At 38.5% G+C, this 22,761-nt stretch overlaps 2 protein-coding genes across 2 annotated transcripts; both read left to right on the forward strand.

Annotated features, from left to right (window-relative positions):
- The first annotated feature begins 3,804 nt into the window (after positions 1-3,804).
- On the forward strand, positions 3,805-7,454 carry LOC135606913 (probable beta-D-xylosidase 7). The gene is made up of 6 exons (XM_065098279.1): positions 3,805-4,221; positions 4,298-4,594; positions 4,684-4,853; positions 5,058-5,155; positions 5,701-6,465; positions 6,757-7,454. The coding sequence occupies exons 1-6, from the start codon at positions 3,817-3,819 to the stop codon at positions 7,341-7,343; spliced, it is 2,322 nt and encodes a 773-aa protein (XP_064954351.1). The 5' UTR covers positions 3,805-3,816; the 3' UTR covers positions 7,344-7,454.
- Positions 7,455-7,976: 522 nt separating this feature from the next.
- Positions 7,977-12,242, forward strand: LOC103977350 (probable beta-D-xylosidase 7). Its single transcript, XM_009392843.2, has 6 exons — positions 7,977-8,393; positions 8,530-8,826; positions 9,249-9,418; positions 9,603-9,700; positions 10,774-11,538; positions 11,653-12,242. Exons 1-6 carry the CDS (start codon positions 7,977-7,979, stop codon positions 12,240-12,242), a joined length of 2,337 nt encoding a protein of 778 aa, XP_009391118.2.
- Positions 12,243-22,761: the final 10,519 nt, after the last annotated feature.

Genomic DNA, 22,761 nt, shown 5'->3' on the forward strand with positions numbered 1-22,761 from the left:
CAATAATTCGTTCCTTTACCAAAAATTTTATTTGAAAGGTGATATCAAGTCGATAGATCATCAAACTCAAACTCTATACAAATCAAATAGCATCAAAGCAACGATCTTATAGAACTACGTAAGTTGGAGTTCAGCCCATGATCACTTGGAGAAATAAACACCATCATAATAGTAATCGATAACCTAACAGACTTGGCTGACATTGTTGTCTAGATAACAATACTAGCATAGTATATAGAGATAGTAATGTGTTAGATATATACCTAAACTAATCATATAATGAATGATGACCAAGCAAGGTGCTAGTCATAGGTGCCCTACAAGCAAATCATATAAGTGATGACACGTGTGACTTGATATGCAGTCTTTTTATTTATTATTATTATTTGATATTTTATCATTTTATATTGTTTGTTGTGTGAATATATTGTAATGTCCATGAATCCGTGCAATGAGAATCGAATCGTGATGAGATCACGATAATGAGACTGATTCGCCTTTAAACATAAATCCTAAATAATCCCGATCATAGGATACTTGAGAGTGATATTGAAATAACCGGACAAACTGATGTGCTATATACTCATCCATATGATGGATGTAGCTGGTCTCATAGTTGCTCGTTTGGGGATACTAGGAATACAATGCAGGTGCTCATTGGAGAATGAATTCACTTATTGATCCGCTCATGGAATATTGGATGGTTGATGATGCTTTATTGTCAGATAGCGATTTCGTCATCCTAGTGGTGTATCTGGTCCTTAGACTTGAGACGCTAAGAATGTCATGTATAAGTACTCCACTCTTTGATACCAAACTTATAGGTCTAGAGGTTCCAAATCTAGCCCAATCGATCATCGGGAGTGGTATTCAACCTTACAAGGGCTATTGAGTATCGATAGAGAATCATCCACTTTCGATGTCATGAGAGGAATATCCTATGTGTTCTTGCTCAGACAAATCTCTAGCTAGGGTCATTCGAATTGAGAGAGAAATAGTTCTTCGGGAGAATCCGATTAAAGCGAGACTCGAGTAGAAACTATATGAGCCTGACAGTACCATGCTCAGTATACAGTCTCTGGGATATTAGATAGATAAACGACTATAGATACATAGTAATTGATGATAGATAGGTCCAAATGATTGGATTCTCCTGCATCGTTTGGGGACTGCGGCGTAGTGACCTAATATATCCACAATCGATGAGTCGAGTGAATTATTATGAAGATAATAATTCACTGAGTCAGAAGGAGTTCTGACAGGTATGACTCATGGCTAGCTCGATATTGAGGCTAGAGGGTCATAGACTTATAGTAGGCGTTCGAATATGAGATATCCGTTAGACCCCTTATCTTATTGGATATCCAATAAACTCATGAATTATTGGATCCTATGGATGAGATCCAATAAGAGCCAATGAGAGATTATTGGATAGAGATCCACTAATTTAAGATGTTTGGGTAGTTGGATGGAGATCCAATACCCAATAAGGTGGGATCCATTAGGGTTAAGTTGATATGGGGCCTCTATAAATAGGAAGGAACCAAACACCCATAGGCTAGAGGTTTACTTGGTTGTCACCTCCTATTCTCCTCTCCCCTTCTCTTCTTCAGATAGCAGGCCTGGAGATTTAAAGAGCGTCGTCGCAGCCCTACTGTACGAATCACCATTAGAGATGATGATGCGTGATTTGAAAATCTTCGTACGATAAAAATTGATTTCGATAAAAACCGTTTGTTTGACTCATATAAGTTTGTAAGTGGATAGAGAAGAGAGGATTGGATAGTTTGATATGAAGTAAAGTAGAATACAATAAAGAGAATAAGCAGTAAAAAAAGAATACATTAGAATTTATAGTGGTTCGGTCGTAGTGACCTACATCAACTTTTGATTCCTCGTCCACTGAGGTCGTCGACGTTCACTAACGGTCTTTCTTCAATAGACGAAGACTAACCACCTCTTTATAATACTTTTTTCTTTTCATGAGTTTAGGAGATAACTCTTACAAGTCACTCTTTTACAAGTATTCCCTCGTACACTTCCCTTAGGATTAACTCTAAGCACTAGGAGGAGGAAACTCAAAGTTTTGACGGAGTTTTCTCAGTTTTTTTCTCAAAAATTCTTGCCGCCCAAGTGGGGTATTTATAGGCCCCAAATGATTTCAAAAATGAAATCAAAAATTTAAACTTTCGGATCTTCCGGGTACCATACCAGAAAAAAGGTCTTATGACTTGTACTGGTTGGCCATACAGTAGAGAAAAATACGTTGCTTTAGATGATCCATTTCAAGAAAAACTAATGACTATTTAGTGTTACAAGGAGTCTGAATAAAGAAAATATAAAATGCCTAAATCATCATTCTTCCCGAGTGCTGATCTTTCTATTCAGGAAGTGTAGTGAGGAGTGCAGTGAGATGCTGAGTCTTTTAAATTTGTTTGGGGTGTCTCTACTTGATAGTGTAATTGCTCGTATTGCGTATGATGACACTGAGGCATATAATATATCATAGTAACTCAAATGCTCAATGATCTCTTCTGACACATATATTCAGTGGATGGCCATGTAAATTAAGGCATGAGAGATGCTTGTTGTTTGTTAAAGAATGATAATTCCTTCAGCATTCAATTCCATGGCAATCTGAGCCACAGAGGCAAATTTAACCTGCAAGGCAAGCATGCACTATATGCAGATACTGCAAATGGGAACATGAAGCACAAAATAGAAGGGGGAAAAAAGAATAAGGAAAAGCTAGTTGGTTCCTTCCCTTAGAAGATAAAGTTAGCTGGTCACATGAAGTGCTTTAGCAACTTAGATAAAGAGTAAAACCATGTCATGCAGAGCTAAGTAATCTGGAACTGGAGTAACTTAGAAGTTCATCCATGGAGAGGAATCTTCACGCGTGACATGTAGCTTTATCTCTCTCTCCCACCAAGTCCTGGGCGGTCCAATGAGTCATGCCTTCCCATCCATTAACTTTATTTCCATTGCTCATCAGCCGGTCTTTAGTCTATTTACTACTTGTGCAGCAAAGTCCAGGATAACAGATTCTCTTCACGCCAATGTGGCGGCAATTGTGAGAGGATGAAGTTTGCAGTTTCCTTGTCGATTTAGTTGTAATGATGACGAGGAAAATTTGGCGAGTGATGAACGATGGAAGGCTCCCCAAAGTGTACTTTTTTCTGCTCCAGTTCTATGTGATTGATGCTGCTGCCACAGCAAAGTGGTAGGCCATGGTCCGGACATCAAGTGTCTCAATCCACATGCGGATCTAGAAGATTAACTTTCGTGGTCAGCTTGTCTTAAGTTATACGGAATGTACACCCAGCTTACTGTTGCACACATCATGCCAAAACACTGGTCTTGCCTAACTTGAGCAAACTGTCTGTGAAGTGGAGTTTGATCTTAGGTTGCCAATTCACTGTTATCAGCAAAACGATTAACCTTTGTTCTCTTCATCTGTTATGGATTGCCCAATATGAAATACCAGTATGGAACATGCAAACTTATCGTCCCTAACAATGGTGAAGATATTCTATTCAAGGCTTGAGCATGGAGGGAAGCACCAACCCAACACAAAAAGCTGTGGGTTTTGTCAGATTATTATCACTAAACGTGATCAGGTCGTGGCATTACATCTTTGTCCCTTTCACTCGAAGGAAGAATCCTCGATTAAGATAACATATATCCCATGTCCGGTTGAGATTTCATTTGGTCAATTGCTCGCATAAGTGACACTCCACTCACAATCCTGAATCTATTTATATCGTCGTCGTCTTCGCCTCTCCTCCAAAGCAGCAGTGACGCTTAGCTGAGAGAATGGGAGCTGATAGAGAACTCCGCGTTCTTAGTACACTACTGCTGCTGCTGGTACAACCACTCGTAGTCTTCTCATCAACCCCTCCATTTGCATGTGATCCTACAAACCCATCGACCCCATACTACGCGTTCTGTAAGACGACACTGCCGATTGATAAGAGAGTGAGTGATCTCGTTTCACGCTTGACCTTGGAGGAGAAGATACCACAGCTGGGTGATGTAGCTCCTGCAATCCCTCGGCTGGGCGTGCCGAGCTACAAGTGGTGGTCGGAGGCATTGCATGGTCTGTCACTCTGGGGACGAGGTATCCACTTCAACGGCACCATTCGGTCCGCTACAAGCTTTCCCCAAGTCATACTTACCGCAGCTTCCTTCAACCCCCGGCTATGGTATCGCATCGGACAGGTATCTCATGTAGGTTGACACAGAGGTATCAGTTGGTTGTGAATGTAGTGCTTACATCTGCCTCTGATATTTGAAGGCTATTGGGATGGAGGCTCGAGCAATCTACAACATGGGACAGGCGGAAGGATTAACATTCTGGTCGCCGAACGTCAATATATTCAGAGACCCAAGGTGGGGCAGAGGCCAAGAGACTCCCGGCGAGGATCCCATGACAGCGAGCAAATATGCTGTCTACTTCGTGAGAGGACTACAGGGTGATTCCTTCAGAGGGAGAAGGTCCGGGCAGCTGAAGGCTTCGGCTTGCTGCAAACATTACACAGCCTATGACATGGATAATTGGAAGGGGAACAGTCGCTACACTTTCGATGCTCGGGTAAGTTACTCTAAGAATGGCGCGTTCCTTCTCGGACAACTAGATCGATCATATGTCAGGAAATCCTCAGTGGCTCATTTGCTGCTCAGGTAACAGCTCAGGACATGGAAGATACTTATCAGCCTCCTTTCAGAAGCTGCATCAAACAAGGTCGGGCCACTTGTGTCATGTGCTCATACAATCGCGTCAATGGAGTACCCACCTGTGCTGATTACAATCTATTGTCGAAGACAGCCAGAGGGTTGTGGGGCTTTAATGGGTAAGTTGATGAAGTCGTAAATCACTGACCAACTATATTGATCCCATCATAACTTTCCTTTCTGCTTAATGAAATATAATGTCAATATGAAACATCTCTCTTTCTTCTTTCATCTTGTGAGCCGAAAACAATGTTTATCCAATCTGAAATAGAGTTGTTGCAGCAGTAACTACGACTAATGATCATTCTTGGTATATTGTTCAGATACATTGCTTCAGACTGTGATGCGGTTGCTCTCATTTATGGTGCTGATGGCTATGCCAAATCAGCTGAAGATGCAGTTGCTGATGTTCTCAAAGCTGGTATGGACTATGTGAAGGCTCTGTTATGGTTTAAATTGCTTACAGCACAATCTACTAAAACTTGCTATATAGAACTGAAACAAGGCAAGCTGCCTACTACTGGCAAAACCTTTCCAAATAGACAATTCACTATTTTCCTATACTTGGTAAGAATTATGATCAGAATGTGTCGAGTGTAATTTAAACAAGGAATCAAGCTAAAATTCTTGTGTAATATAATGAGCATGAGCTTGGTCCTCAACCACAACATAGTAGTAAGTCATCCTTTGACAAAAAAAGAACCTTACACAACTCATATGGCTCAAAAAGTAAAGCTAAGTATTAGGATGAAGCTTTGGACTGGGTCACTATCGAAGGAATCAACATTTGGTGAGCTTCTACATAGATGAAGATGCATGTAAGAACTTCAACTTGGGTTTCGTTCAGTAATTTCCAACAATCTCAGTTTGCTAGAATCATACTTTAACTCCTAGTAATTCAGTGCTGTCAACATGAAGAATGATGTACATGGTAAGCAGAACTAATCATGATCGAAAACTTTGCAGGAATGGATCTAAATTGTGGTGACTATGTGCAGAAGTATGCTGGATCAGCTGTCAAAGAGGGAAAACTATCTGAAAGTGAGATAAACAGAGCACTGCACAACCTCTTCTCCTTGAGAATGAGACTTGGACTTTTCAATGGAATTCCAAAACAACAAGCTTCGGGAAACATCTTTGCGAACCAAATCTGCTCGAAAGAGCACCAAGACTTGGCTCTCGAAGCAGCCCAAGACGGCATCGTTCTCTTAAAGAAAACAGCCAATTTGCTTCCCCTGGCAAGATCAAGGGTTACATCTCTTGGTGTCATTGGCCCAAACGCTAACGTCGGGTACAAACTTCTTGGTAATTATGGAGGGCCTCCTTGCAAAGGTATCACTCCACTTGGGGCATTGCAGACCTATGTCGGGAGTACTCGGTACGTCGCAGGGTGCGACAGCGCTGCTTGCACTTCTAGTTCGATTAATGATGCTGTGCAATTGGCCAAGTCAGTGGACTATGTGATCATGTTCATGGGGCTGGAGCAAGATCAGGAGAGAGAGGACCTCGATAGAGTGGATTTGGTTCTCCCAGGAATGCAGCAAGCTCTCATATCCAATGTTGCAGGAGCAGCAAAAAGGCCCATCATCCTGGTGCTGCTATCCGGTGGTCCGGTGGACATTACGTTCGCAAAGCTCGACGGAAGAATCGGAGGTATCTTGTGGGCTGGTTACCCTGGTGAAGCAGGTGGATTAGCGATCGCACGAATCATCTTCGGAGAGCACAATCCAGGTGAAGTATCCCATTCACTTGCAGAATCTTACAAAGTCGAAGCTTTCTACCACAAACCTGAAGCTAGTGCTTTGCCATGCAACAAACTGAAGCATATACGCATCTGGTTTCTGTGCTTCAAGAGTAGGCTGTGGGTACATGAACATCAAGAACAGCTACTTAACGTTGCTCCAGTAATGGAATTCTTGGTGAACAATGAGATCATATATAGAACTAATGTTCTTCTAATCACAAACTGTTCATACTAGCTCACACATCATGCTACTTACTTGATCATCCTGGTTTGCGCAGGGGGAAGATTGCCTGTTACTTGGTATCCGCAAGAGTTCACAAGGGTGCCAATGATTGACATGAGGATGAGGGCCGACCCTGCCTCTGGCTATCCAGGACGCACCTACAGATTCTACACCGGCAAGCCTGTTTATAGATTTGGCCACGGCCTCAGCTACACCACGTACTCGTATGAGTTCGAAGCTGAAGCTGTAACTTCGATCTACCTGAACGACTCACAACCTCTCCAGGCTACGGCAAACTCAGACATTCCCAGTTATAACATAGAAAGCATAGGCTCCGACGCATGCGGAAAACTAAAACTCTCTGCTGCAGTCAGTGTCAAGAATCATGGTCCTATGGCTGGAAAGCATCCAGTGTTACTCTTCTCTCGCTGGCCATCTCTGCAACATGGCCGGGCAGTGAAGCAGCTGATAGGTTTCAAGAGCGTACACCTGGAGGCTGGAGAGAGTACCAAAGTGGTGTTTTCTTTGTGGCCCTGTCAGCAGCTCAGCCGAGCTATGGGCGATGGCACAAGGGTGTTGGACAGAGGATCTCACTTCCTAGTTGTCGGAGAAAAAGAGCATGAAATCAACATCGTCTTCTAATCTCCACAGGGCAATTCGAAGTTTAACTTATTTTCATTTGATTGAAACTGCAGAATGAATTGTCATATGTAATGCATCCTTTAAAATGTTTAATGAATCTACTTAATGCATAGTTAATTTTGTTTCCTTTCCGTTTGGTGATTTAGAAGGTTTTCTTTCCCAAAACAAGAATCTATCAAACCGATTAACCAAACGAAAAAAAGGTCATCTTCCAACTAAAATCATTTGTAATCTTCAAAATCTAATCATTGATAAATTAATAAAAATAAAAATAAAAAATAATTTTTATACATAAAATTAAATTAAATTCGAGAAACAAATAAATTTATTATATGTTTCAAACAAAGAAACCAATAACGAAGGAATGAGGATATGTCTTGCCTTTCGAGGTATCAAAAGGATTCGAAGTATCCAATGCTCGGTAAGCTGTATAGGTTCCGCAAATTAGGAAAACAATAAGGAGGATTCATTGCAGATGAACAATTGGGCGAATTGCTTGCCAAAGTGACAGTCAAATCACAATCATGAATCCGCCAGTACATTCTCCTACGATGCATCTATGATTCATATATTCATCGCCGTTGTCCTCGCTCCCCCATCCGTAAAAGCTGTAACACCATAGCAGCTGAGAGGATGGGAACTCGGAGAGAACTCCATGGTGGTCTGACCTTTTCCGTCGCTCTACTGCTGCTGCTCGTACAACCACTCACAGTCTTTTCATCCCCTCCAATTGCATGCGATCCTACAAACCCGTCCACGCGAAACTACGCATTCTGTCAGACGACACTGCCCGTTGACAAGAGAGTGAATGATCTTATTTCACGCTTGACCTTGGAGGAGAAGATACAACAACTGGATGATCAGGCCGCTGAAATCCCCCGGCTCGGCGTGCCGAAGTACAATTGGTGGTCGGAGGCGTTGCACGGTCTGTCGAACTGGGGACATGGCATGCACTTCATCGGCCGCACCATTCCGAATGCTACCAGCTTCCCCCAAGTTATACTTACTGCAGCTTCCTTCAACCCCGACCTATGGTATCGTATCGGACAGGTAGTGCATGCTCCAAATTCCTCCGCTGTAATGTTCGTGGTTGTTTTATGCTAAGTTTGATGGAAACCGAAGGACTTGGAATAGCTTAATCTTAAGCAGTTTGATATGTGAGTGCATCTTCTTCTGAGGTTTGAAGGCTATCGCGGTGGAGGCTCGAGCAATGTACAACGCGGGACAGGCAGATGGATTAACACTATGGTCGCCAAACGTGAATATATTCAGAGATCCCAGGTGGGGCAGAGGCCAGGAGACTCCCGGTGAGGATCCCACGACGGCAAGCAAGTATGCCGTCTCCTTTGTGAGAGGACTACAGGGCGATTCCCCCACAGGTGAAAGGTCTGGCCAGCTGATGACTTCAGCTTGCTGCAAACACTTCACGGCTTATGATTTGGATAATTGGAACGGCAACGTTCGCTTTACTTTTGATGCTCGGGTAAGTTGCAATTATAATTCTTTCTTAAATAGTAGAAAAAAAAATGAACTATTTTTCAAAGATCAAACCAAATAGGAAAATAAAAAATTAAGATAGAAGAAAAATATATATTATTTTTAAAAAAAAAATATTTATAAGATTTTAAACTACTCTTTTACTTCGATGAATCTATATAAATCAAAAACTTTTACCTAAAAAATTTATCTAATCAACTTATTTAAAAGATAAAAAATTTAAAATTCTTCATAAGAAAGTACTTTTTAATTCAAATTAAGAGATTCTTATCTCTAAAACTCTATCTAACTAATTTACTTAAAAAAATACTACTTTAAATCTTAATAGTCACTTCTCACACAACACAACCAAATGATCGATCGAATTTGAGGAGCGAGCATCTCAGTGGCTTGTTTGGTGCTGCTCAGGTGACGGCTCAGGACATGGAAGATACCTTTCAGCCGCCTTTCAGAAGCTGCGTCGAACAAGGTCGAGCCACTTGTGTCATGTGTTCATACAATCGCGTGAATGGAGTACCCACCTGTGCTGATTACAATCTTCTGACCAAGCAAGCCAAAAACTTGTGGGGTCTTGATGGGTAAGATCGTAGGGATTTCGTATTAGTATGAGCTGGTTATTTATAGTCCCTTCAATTCAGATCACTGACCTATTGTTTTGATCCAATGTTTGTGTTTAGCGAAACATAATGTCAATACGAAACATCTCTCTTCTTTTCACTTCTTCTTCTTCCTTACTATCATCATTCTTTGACTATTCCTCAGATACATTGCTTCCGACTGTGCTGCAGTTGATTTCATGTATGGTGCTTCACACTACGCCAAAACGCTCGAAGAGGCTGTTAGTTATGCTCTCAAAGCTGGTAAGAAGGATGATGCATGGCTTTTATTGTTTACAACATAAGCAAGCAACACACACTTCTAATGGCCAAAGGCTTGATGTAGCAAATCCATGATCCTTTTATTTCTCTTACTAATTCAGCCTTAGATATTTGTAAGGGTCAAAAGCTTAATATAGTAAATCTATATAACAATAATAATAATAATAAAATCATAAATCTCAATTATTTAGAATTGAATATATCGAATCTTTTATTATCATTGATATAAGTTAAGATTAGAATATTTAAATATTTATGTATAGTTTTTATTAACATCTTTTTAGGTGTTCTTGAATCTCTTCTCATATCACTAACAGTAATTATTTCATCTTTTTTGATCGTGACATCGAGATGTCTCTTGAGAATATGCCTATACTATCTTAAATGGTTTTCTCTCTTTTTATCCTATAATATCTAATTATTCATAAATAAAAATATTTTTTTTATATCTTTCATAATAACCCCATGTATCTTTTTTAACATTTTCATCTCAACAACATAAATTTTTTTAATATTTTATTTTTAATTACCCAACCCTCAGATATATAAAGTAGGACTCACGATTATCTTATAAAAATTTTCTTTTAATCTCATAGGCATTTGATGATCACATAAGACTCCTAATTCCTATCGTCATTTTAACTATCATATTTTTACTCTATTAATAATATATTTATTAATCTCTCTATCTTATTTAATAATTAATCTAAGATGCCTAGGGTTTCTACTTAAAATAATTTTTTGACCATCTAATTCAACTATATTCTTCTGTCTATTTGTATAATTACTAAAATTATATTTTATATATTTACTTAATTTAAATTATTTTATTTTTAATATTTATCTTTATAGCATACGTTTATAATTAATTCTAAGTAGACTCTCATCGATTAATATAATATTATTAGTAAATAATATATATCAAGAAGATCTGTGATCAGTAATTCCATCGATTATTTTTTTTACTAATTCAGTATTGTGAAGATGAACCATGATCTTTCAGCTTACTTGTCTCATGTTGGAAGAAGTACTAATCATGTCGAAAAAATTTGCAGGAGTGGATATAAATTGCGGTAAGGCTATGAATCAGCATGTAGGAGCTGCTATCAAAAACGGGAATCTCTCTGAAAGTGACATAGACAGAGCCCTATTCAATGCCTTCTCCTTGAGAATGAAGCTTGGACTTTTCAATGGAGATCCACAAAAGCTCCCTTCAGGGGATATCCCCCCCAGCCAAGTCTGCTCGACGGAGCACAAAAACTTGGCTCTCCAAGCAGCCCAAGACGGCATCGTTCTCTTAAAGAACACTGGCAATACCCTTCCTCTAGCGAGATCAAACGTTACATCTCTCGGTGTGATTGGCCCAAACGCCAACTTCCCTCCAAGCCTTATGGGTAACTATAATGGCCCTCCTTGCGAGGTTATCACCCCACTCGAGGCATTGCAGAGCTCCATCAAAAATACCCGATTCGTAGCAGGGTGTAACATCGTTGCTTGCAACGTTACTAAGATCCCCGAAGCTGTCCAATTGGCGAGCTCAGTGGACTATGTCATCATGTTCATGGGGTTGGATCAAGATCAGGAGCAAGAGGGCCATGATAGGACGGATTTGCTTCTCCCAGGAATGCAGCAGACTCTCATATCCAAAGTTGCCGAAGCAGCAAAGAAGCCCATCATCCTGGTGCTGCTATCCGGCGGTCCGCTGGACATTACGTTCGCAAAGAACGACCCGAGAATAGGAGCTATCTTGTGGGCAGGTTATCCCGGTGAAGCAGGTGGATCAGCGATCTCAAGCATCATCTTTGGAGACCACAATCCAGGTGAAACGTCTCATGATTTCTTTGCTATGTAACATGCTAACTCGCAAGACTTCGTATCTTTATACTGGAAAGGGTTACTTCACGCTACTTACTTGATCAACCTGGTCGGCGCAGGGGGGAAATTGCCTGTTACTTGGTATCCACAAGACTTCACAAAGGTGCCGATGACTGACATGAGGATGAGGGCCGACCCTGCCACGGGCTATCCGGGACGCACCTACAGATTCTACAACGGCAAGCCCGTCTACCAATTTGGTTATGGCCTCAGCTACTCCAGTCATTCATATGAATTCGCAGCTGGAACTGCAACTTCGATCTACCTGAACAACTCGTCGTCTCCCCAGGCTCAACCGAATGATCCAAACACTCTCAGTTATGACGTCGCAAGCTTAGGCTTCAACACATGCGGAGAACTTAAAATCTCTGCGACCGTCAGTGTCAAGAACCATGGTCCCATGGCCGGACGGCACCCTGTGCTGCTCTTCTCTCGCTGGCCATCTACAGAACATGGTAGGCCGGCAAAGCAGCTGGTGGGTTTCCAGAGCGTGCACTTGGAGGCTGGAGAGAGCACCAAAGTGGAGTTTTCTCTGAGCGCTTGCGAGCATCTCAGCCGAGTCATGGACGATGGCAGAAGGGTGTTGGACAAAGGATCTCACTTCTTAATTGTTGGAGATGAGGAGCATGAAATCAGCATCATCTCCTGATCTCCGCTGGCCATTTAGAAGCTTAGCTTGTATTCCTATCACTTGTAGATCGAGGCGGACATTTGATGAAATGCATAATCAATCTTGATTCTTGCTTTCCATCGAGTGATTTAGAATGGATCTTATATTATTACAAGCTGTCCTTTTCCAAAATAAGAAATGATATTAAATTCAATAAAGAGGAGTACAATCATCATAAAATCAAAATGGGAAGATTTCCATAATCAATATGAATATGTTTGATTATATTCAATAAATTTTCAGAAGAAATACACTTGAAACTCCAATTAATGAGGATGCTTTACATTACAACTACAAATAGTATTTTTTTTGAATAAAAAATTATTACATCAAGTAATATCTATACGCTCGCACATGAACTTAAATTTGAATCATATTATTGTATAATAATGCATTAATCGATTCAAATATCCTAATAATATATTAATCATAAAAACTTATATAAATTGCATCGTTAGAAGCAAGTTATATATGTTTCTTTTTTTTTTTTTTTACTTTTCTAAAAAGCAAACTATTGTTAAGCTCTCGTTTAATTGGAGGATCGATAAATAATGTCTACCAAACTTGTCTAGATATATATTTGAGAGTGGTTAGATTATCTATAGTAACATAAGCCAAAATATATTCAACTAAGATGTGATGGACAAGTTACATTCTAACTTGCATAGAGAAACGAGATAAGTTCTTTAATATTTGATTTTTTAAAATAAAAATTTTAAGTGATAATGCTTATTTGTGTACAATAATTTGCATCTGAGTAGATAGTTATAGTCATAATAAAATTGTTAGAGTGAGCAAATGCATCAGAGCTCTTTAGCATTAGTTTTTTAATAAAAAAATAATATAATCATTAAAATTTTTCAAGGGGAGGAGCATGCTGGTTAAAGATGTAAGGATGTCAACCAATAATTAGTCTGTTTCAATATGAACTTATCATATTTGTTCAATGACAATACATAGATCTTTGAGAATAGCAACAGTATTATATATCGAATATCATATTTTGATAATAAAATCAGTTGAAAAGTTTAATAAATTAATATATTTTTAAGAAAAATGATACATGAAATATTTTGATCATGGTGTCAGATCGAGCTAGAGTGTCAGATATTGTGTTTAAAGATTATCATGCTAAAAATTAGATGTCAAGCTAAATGATTAGTCGACATACCGAAGAATGAACTTCATTCTTGAAGTTCAGACATCGTGCTTGAAAGATCGAATATCACACTGAAAGATTAGATATCGAGATGAAATCAATATGTCGGAGGATAGGATGATGTGCGAAAGGCTTGAATGAAGTGTCAAGGTATACTGAAAGAGTGGATAATGTGCCAAAATCTTCGATGGTGTTTCGGATGAGTGTTTGATGAGTCAAAGTCTTGGTCGAGGCAACTTTAGGCTAATTTGAGTTATCATGGGTTATTAGAAGGTCAAACATATGACCTAAACTACTTAGGTCAAGTAATGGTATTAGCTATGATAGTAGTAGTCTCACCAAAGTCAAGTTTTGCGATATCATATTAAAAACTACAACATTAATACCATTGAAGTCTAGTATTGCAGCTCCATGTCAAAAATTATAGTGGTCGAACCGTGAGTGTCTAGTATTATAGCTTCGCTTCAAATATTTCAATAGTAATATCATTTGAAATCAACGATAATATCGCTCATACCCTAAAATTTTGGCTTCATTTTAGAAGTCTTTTGAGGGTTATAAATATCTCACTTAGGTTTGGTTGATAGAGCATTCATTCTTGAGATTGTAAAATATTATAACTCTCTTATTAAGTATTATTTGAGTATCATCATCTCTCTTGAGTGTAGTTGTAATATAAATTATTAGAGGTGAGAGGTCGCTTGTAAAGGAGTAAGTGTGAAGGTTCTCTCATAAACTTGAAAAAGAAAAAAAAATTGTAAATGATGGTTGATCTTCACCAATTGAAAGTAAGATCGATAGTCAAAGTCAAAGATCTCGAGAGAAGAGGAATCGAGACTGGACGTAGGTCAGGAAGATCGAACCACTATAAATCGATTTGCCTTCCTGTTCTTATTTCTAACTTTTATAATTACATACTTATTACTATCCACTTTACTCACAATATTCAGTTAATTGTGTTTTCAATACGTGTTTTGCTCGATTGAATTTAAAAATTATTTAAGATTTACAATAGCACTTATTCACTATCCCTCCCCCTCCACACTTAGTTTCATTAAGATCCTAATGCTATCACAAAAAACAAGCACTTGCAACAAAAAAAATAACATAACCTTCTTACAATGAAATTCGATCACCTCTTGATTGATCCTAGCCTGATAGCCTAGCCTAGTTGTTAGATCCGAGTGACATGACTCTCTATATGTGTTATACCATAGGCTAATTATGCTAAATAAACTAGTGGTTCGATATTCAAGACATGAGGGATCAATAGCTCATTAGACGTCATGATTATTCGATCTCCTCCTTATGGTAAAGATGTGTCATCACTGTGAATTGTAAGACATCACTCTTTTAGTCGTTAGGAGTTTAATATGATTCATCTTCATCATTCATTACGAGTGATGTCAAGAGAATTGAACATGACAATTGTCCATGACATGTATATAATGTCATATATGTATATATGGTTTGTTATGATTTGTGAATTTTATTTAGTATTTTTTAATGTATTATCTATCATTTGTAATAATTTACTTTTATCTTATATTATACTCTCAACATTGATATATATTTTATCTATCCAAGATTATCCTTCTTAGCAATATTGTTGAATATTTTTGTAAAACTTTTTAAAGTCACAAGTCATTAAGAGATAATATAAGAGGAATAACACGTGCCTATTCAGTGTAAGTACCAATGATCAACCTAAAACTTATGTGACATCATAAGTTTTCTATGTTCCAAATTATCATTCATAATGGCTTCATAATTCTTTGTTACGTTAGAAATCATAAAGGATGTACTATTAGACTTCTTTTTTTATCTAGCCTTTGGCCTCCTATTGCAGCAACCCGACCTGAAGCTCCTTGTGACTAATTTTAAAATGATTGAAATTGATTTGATTGTATTGCTATGATGCACTTAAAGTAGATGTAGTCTTGAGAGATAGACTTCTCTCTAATTATATAAAATAAATTATTTTTTTTTATTTTTTTCTCATATAGTTAGATAAAGAGTGTGACTATTGCCAAATAAGTCAGTTATTCCTCAATTACAAGAAGATAACAAATATTAATACACTAAATAAATAAATATTATTTATTAAAAATCTATGTATCAATATTGTTAGTCATAATAAACAGAATATCATATAACATGTTCTAATGTAATATTTATCATAAACTTAATGTGCAATCTAACTAATCAAATGTAACAACATACACCACCAAAATATATGTTAAATCATGTTTCAGCAACAACATGCAGAAAATTTTGAAATTAAATAGAATAAATAGAAAATTATAATTAATAAATAAAAATCAAGGGAAGATCACATATCCACACCTACCTTTTCATTTTTCTTATTTTCTTCTACCCTAATTTTTCTTTCCATTATTTTCTCTCCTTTTTTTTCCCTTCCCCTTTAGTTGAATTTGTTAGGACCGAATCAAGTGTGGGAGGGTGAATTAATGCTTTCATAAAACTTACATCAATTCAAAAACTTCATTCAATAAAACTATATTGGAAATATGTTTAACTTAAAAACCTACGAAAGCGTACCGAGAATAGTGAGAGTAAGAAATTGCAATATAAATGAAAAGCATAAAGTAAATATAAATCAGATTTTATAGTAGTTCGATCGTCCCGACTTACGTCTACTCTCGATTCATCTTCACTTGAGACCATCGACTTTCACTACCGATCTTCTTTCCAACGGGCGAAGATCAACTATCTTTATAACTCTTTTCTCCTTTTTCACTCTTCTTTTACAAGTGTTCTCTCACACACCTCCCTTATGACTATCACTAAATTCTAGGAGGAGGGACTCTATACTTTAAGATATTGTAACGTTAGAATCCTAGAGTTTTTGTTCTACTTTCATGTTTTTTTATCAAGTAAGAATTTGTGGGATATTTATAGAATCCAAATGGCTTCAAAAATTAGAGCTAAAATTTAAATTCCCGAGTTTTCAAAGTACTGGCGATACCACCGCCTGTCAATTTGACAACGGGCAATACCACCACCTAATCTGGCAGTACCACCACCTAACACACTAACACTGGGTGATACCATTGCTTGACAACTTGGAAAAGTGTGCTCTTAACTTTTCTATCTCATAGGTGGTTACACCTAGCCTTGGGTCATCGAATGAGCTTTCCACTTGGCCCAAAATAGTTCCAACTCAGGCTCAATAGGTCTCTAATTGAGTTAGCATGGTTACATCAAAAATTAACTTAATTACGACCTAACTATGACCAATTAAGATATAACTGATTATAAAACTAGAATTCTATATTATCCGGCATATCATTGGCTCATTCGGCGCTTCATCCGATCATTCGACGCATCGTTCTTTCCTTCGGTGTATTGCCCAGTCGGCATGTTAATCTCCCGCAACTTTCGATCTCCTTGGCGTAATATTCGATCCCTCGGCCTGATCCCCGAACTCATGGCACGAAGTTCTTCTACTTGCACATCGATCAATCTTTCGGTTCAACATCCAATCTCTTGACATGTTGCACTCCAACTCAATGTCTAATTCTTTATATTTTAATCAATATACCTTTTTTTTATCAAAGTTAGTCCTATATCACTCAAAACACAGATTAGATCATAATTTCATTATCAAAACATGAGATTTAACAATCTCTTCTTTTTTTTATGATGACAACTAATTGATAATGGAGTTTAAACTAAACTCCCCCTATCAACTTGTCATATTGAAATGAAGCATCATTCAAATAAATTATAATATTCTAACCTAAGTTGAAATGATTTTAATCATGATTCACATTATATGAAATACATCATATACATAATCATAATAAAATCAGGAGTATTGCATACATAATTATAATTTTAAAACATCAAAGTACACCATGCATGGTTCAAATTTCAAATCATCGTAACTTCTCCCCTTTTGTCATCAACAAAAAGGAAAAAAGTGCAACTATCATATTTTTGAAACATGCAAGTTTTATATTACTTTAGAACATGCAAACTAGCAAATTTTAAAGATGCACAAGTTTAGCAATTCTTTCTCCTTAAAATGTGTAAGCTAACAAGTTTTACTTCCTTTTGCAATGTGCAAGCTAGTAAATTTAGCAAGTTTTACTTCCTTTTACAATGTGCAAGCTAGTAAGCTAGCAAATTTTTCACATATGAAAGTTAGCAAAATTGTTGCTTCTTTTGAGATTTGTAAGATAGTATATTTCTGCTTCTTAAACGTGCAAGTTAGCAAACTTTGCTCTCTTTTGAGATAAGCAAGCAAGCAAGATTTTTTCTTTCTTTGCAAGCTAGTAATTTTTACAAGTTTACAAGTTTTTGCTTTTTCTTGAATTGTGCGAGCTAACAATTTTTACTTTCTTTTACAAGCTACCAAGTTTTCTTTCCTTGAAATGTGCAAGCTAGCAATTTTTCTTTTCTTTGTAATGTATAAGCTAGCAAGGTGTTTCGAGGTACTAGTGGTACCATCGCCCAATCTATGCTAGTCATAGGTGTCATGTAAGCTAATCATGTGAATGATGGCATGAGTGACTTGACACATAGTCTATTTGCTTATTATATTTTGGTATTTCTCATTTTATATTGCTTGTTGTGTGTGTATATATATATATATATATATATATATATATAGTGATGTTCTTAAATCTATGCAATGAGAATTTGATCATGATGAGATCACGATAATGAGACCGATTCGCCTTTAAACATAGATCCTAAATAATCTCGGTCATAGGTTACTCGAGAGAGACATCGAGATAACCGAATAAACTGATATGTTGTATCCTCGTCCATATGATGGATGCAGCTGGTCTCATAGTTGCTCGTGTGGGGACACTAGGGATACAATACAGGTGCTCATTGGGGAATGAGTTTACTGATTGATCTGCTTACGGAATGCTGAATGGTTGATGATGCCTTATTATCAGAAAACGATTCTGTAGTCCCAATGGTGTATCTAGTCCTTAGACTTGAGATACCAAGGATGTCTTGTATGAGTGCTCCACTCTTTGATATCAGACTTATATGTTTGGATGTCCTAGATCTAACACAGCTAGTCATAAGAAGTAGTAGTCAACCTTACGAGAGCTATTAAGTGTAGATGGAGGATCATCCACTCTCGGTGTCATAAGAGGAATGTTTCATGTATTCTTGCTCAGTTAAATCCCTGGCCAGGGTTATTCGAATTGAGAGAAAGAGTTCTCCGGGAGAATCTGATTAGAGCGAGACTCAAATAGAAACCATATGGGTCTGACAGCACCATGCCTGGTATACGGTCTCTGGAATATTAGATGGATGAGGGACTATAGGTACATGGTAACTAAGGACAGACATGTCCAATGGATTGGATTCCCCTGTATCGTTTGCGAACTATGGCGTAGTGGCCTAATACGTCCGTAGTTGATGAGTCGAGTGAATTATTATGGAGATAATAATTCACTAAGCCAGAAGGAGTTCTGATAGGCATGACTCACTATATATATATATATATATATATATATATATATATAGTGATATTCTTGAATCTATGCAATGAGAATTGGATCATGATGAGATCACGATAATGAGACCGATTCGCCTTTAAACATAGATCCAAAATAATTCCGATCATAGGTTACTTGAGAGAGACATCGAGATAACCGAATAAACTGGTATGTTATATTCTCGTCCATATGATGGATGCAGTTGGTCTCATAGCTGCTCGTGTGGGGACACTAGGGATACAATACAGGTGCTCATTGGGGAATGAGTTTACTGATTGATCTGCTTACGGAATGCTGAATGGTTGATGATGCCTTATTGTCAGAAAATGATTCCGTAATCCCAATGGTGTATCTGGTCCTTATACTTGAGACACCAAGGATGTCTTGTATAAGTGCTTCATTCTTTGATACCAGACTTATAGGTTTGGATATCCTAGATCTAACACAGCTAGTCATCAGGAGTAGTAGTCAACCTTACGAGGGCTATTAAGTGTCGATAGAGGATCATCCACTCTCGGTGTCATAAGAGGAATGTTTCATGTATTCTTGCTCAGTTAAATCCTTGGCCAAGGTTATTCGAATTGAGAGAAAGAGTTCTCCAAGAGAATCCGATTAGAGCGAGACTCGAGTAGAAACCGTATAGGTCTGACAACACCATACCCGGTATACGGTCTTTGGAATATTAGATGGATGAGGGACTAAAGGTATATGGTAACTAAGGACAGACATGTCCAATGGATTGGATTCCCCTGTATCGTTTGCGGACTATGGCGTAGTGGCCTAATACGTCCGTAGTTGATGAGTCAAGTGAATTATTATGGAGATAATAATTCACTAAGCCAGAAGGAGTTCTGATAGGCATGACTCACGACCAGCTCGATATTGGGTCTAGAGAGTCACATACATATGGTAGGCATTGCGATGAGTAGAGGTTCAGATGTGAGATATCCGTCGGAGCCTATATTTTATTGGATATCTAATAAGCCCCTGAATTATTGGATCCTCTGGATGATATCCAATAAGAGCCCATGAGAGCTTATTGGATAGAGATATACTAATCTAAGAAGCTTGAGTAGTTGGATGTAGATCCAATACCCAATAGGGGATGATCCATTAGGGTTAAGTTGACACGAGACCTCTATAAATAAGAGGGTTTCAATAGTTTATGAGTTAGAGTTTTTTACTTCCTCTCATATTCTCCTCCCCCTCTCCACCTCAGAGCAGGCCTGAAGTTTTGAGAAGCATCAACACAGCCCTATTGTGTGAATCACAGCTAGAGAGGAGGGCGCTTGACCTCCTTCACCCTCTCTTGGAGATCTGCAAGGATTCAGGGATATGCGATCTCCCTATGTAACATAATCTATCTCACACGTGGTTTTCTATTTCGCGAATTTTTGCACACCAATCTTCGTACGATGATGAACATATATTTGGGAATTAAGGATTTTATTTTCTATTCTTCCGCTACGCATGTGATGTTGCCCCCAAGATTTTTCAATAATGGTATCAGAGCCAAATTTTTCATGCAAAAATTGGTTTTGAACTACGTGTGTTGTGTTTTGGAGAAGCTTTTGAAGTCAAAACCGTTGACGCTAAAGTGAGAAATGACAGCAACTGTTGCTGCCCTCGCTACCATCTGCGTACAACAAGCTTGCTACCGGTGACCTACAACCTACGGGAGCCGACAGCCCGCTGGCACAGCCCGCAGTTACTAGCGCTGCCACTGGTAGCCCTCGTGTAGAGGCATCGTGGGGCAAGGGCGCCTATGGCCGCTACGCCCGCGTATAGAGGCGCCGCGGGGCAGCGACGCTGCGCCCGCAGCCAGAATCGCCCGGTGGGGCAACATCGCCAACAGGCAGGGCAGCATCGCTAGCAGGCGGTGCCCCGCTGGGGCACCTACCTACGTGGGTGGCGCCGCCTGCAGGCACACTGCCTACGGCAAGGGCGGCGCCCTCGCACCCCCTGCCGCACAGGCCACCATCGGCAAGGTAGCGGTGGCCGCAACAGGGAAGAGGGAGAAAGGGGCTTAGGGTTTTTTTTGGACAAAAGATAATTTTGCCCCTCGAAATTTCAGAAATTCCAGATTATGTATTTTACCTAAATTACGAAAATACCCCCTTAGCATTCAGGAAATTCCCTACATGTCCTTGATTTCAGAAAAAAAAAAAAATTAATTAAAAGGTTTAATTAATTATTATTATTTATTATTATCTAGTAGTCATACATGATGATGATTTATACATATGATGTATGATATGTGGACGGATGATCATGAACTGTGTGATGTGTGTATTTGTGATTACTATCATAGGGGCCTATGAGCCTCCATTTTATTTCTCATTTATTGTCATGCCTACGTGCATATAATTAAGTTGTAATCACATGAGGAGGAGCAGCGGGAGCGTGAAAGCGATAGCAGGACCCACGAGACGGACGATCACAATGCATCGAGATGCCGACGAAATCGATGAGGACGAGATGGACAATCACAGGGCATGGAGATGCACCACTACACATATAGATCTTCATGTGAGTGATTTAGCCCACTAGCTCGGGCCTGATTACATTAGATTGTGGTCCATGATCTTTTGTTGTAATTGCTCATGTGATATGTGATTGCTTATACATCTACTATATATGTATATGTATATGTATATATATATATATATATATATATATATATATATATATATATATATATATATATATATATATATATATATATATATATATATATATATATATTGTAGATATATATTAAATATGTATGTGTGTGACATGTCATATTAGGAGACCAAATCAAAGAAACCTCTCTCTCGACAATATTAAGTCGGTAAACATGAGACAATTATATTGACTCATGTGGCCTTCCATCGTTATAGGTAGGGACCGATTCTCGGTGTATGTTGAGTTAGTCGAGTCCCTCGAGGCTCACCTATATCGCGATTCGCTATCTTGCCTACGACATAGAGATGTCACCGGTGACATGAGGACATGATATGCTTAGTCGAGACCTCAAGGGTATATCATCGAATCAGACTCATCTTGTAACGATAGTGTTGACTTAACCGAACATCATGGTTGGTCGAGTCTCTCGAGACAATGGTGATTCGGAGGTCGAAAAAGACAGAAATCACAAGGAGTTGTGATCGACAAGAGTTGCTTACCTTTTGGGTTTAGTGTGATTGGTCGAGTCCCTCGAGGTTACACTAAGACATTAATTAGATCTCCCCCCTAGAAGTATGCTGAAGACTTCTGTTTCACGTGCTAAGGGTGTCGCGTGACTTGCCAATAAAATAGTGGGAGGATATTAAGATAGAAGTTTATACCTTGATTGTTTATTTTTGTAAAATCTACATGTTATTTATTTTTATTGCATCTTTATTTTCAGAAATGTCCCTTTTAAATCCCTTACATGGCATACTTGATGTCAACTGCCTCACTGGTCCAAATTATATGGATTGGCTCCGTAACTTGAGAATTATTCTCATGGCGGAGAAAATTATGTACGTACTTGATACAATGATGCCTACACTCGAGGAAGGGGCAAGCGAGGATGAGATCACTCGCTATATGAAGTACATTGATGACTTCACTCTTGCTCAGTGTTACATGTTAGGCTCTATGACTCCTGAGTTATAGAGACATCAGGTAAAGATGGATGCCAGATTCATTCTCCTATGTCCGTAAACTGTTTGAGGAACATGGAAGGACTCAGCGATATGAGATATCCAAGAGCCTCTTCCGTACTAGGATGACTAAGGGGACACCAGTTCAGAACCATGTCCTAAAGACGATTGAATGGATAGAGAAACTCACAGGTCTAGGAATGGTCCCAGAGGATAACATG

The sequence above is a fragment of the Musa acuminata genome, chromosome BXJ2-3 (genome assembly GCF_036884655.1).
Source record: "Musa acuminata AAA Group cultivar baxijiao chromosome BXJ2-3, Cavendish_Baxijiao_AAA, whole genome shotgun sequence".
NCBI lineage: Eukaryota > Viridiplantae > Streptophyta > Magnoliopsida > Zingiberales > Musaceae > Musa > Musa acuminata.

Bases quoted from the DNA above. Each gene is read 5' to 3' on its own strand.
- LOC135606913 (XM_065098279.1), top strand. From the start codon at position 3,817: ATGGGAGCTGATAGAGAACTCCGCGTTCTTAGTACACTACTGCTGCTG. The intron at 4,595-4,683 runs GTAAGTTACTCT...TTTGCTGCTCAG, and splicing joins GCTACACTTTCGATGCTCGG to GTAACAGCTCAGGACATGGA. The intron at 6,466-6,756 runs GTGAAGTATCCC...TGGTTTGCGCAG, and splicing joins CTTCGGAGAGCACAATCCAG to GGGGAAGATTGCCTGTTACT.
- LOC103977350 (XM_009392843.2), top strand. From the start codon at position 7,977: ATGGGAACTCGGAGAGAACTCCATGGTGGTCTGACCTTTTCCGTCGCT. The intron at 9,419-9,602 runs GTAAGATCGTAG...ACTATTCCTCAG, and splicing joins AACTTGTGGGGTCTTGATGG to ATACATTGCTTCCGACTGTG. The intron at 11,539-11,652 runs GTGAAACGTCTC...TGGTCGGCGCAG, and splicing joins CTTTGGAGACCACAATCCAG to GGGGGAAATTGCCTGTTACT.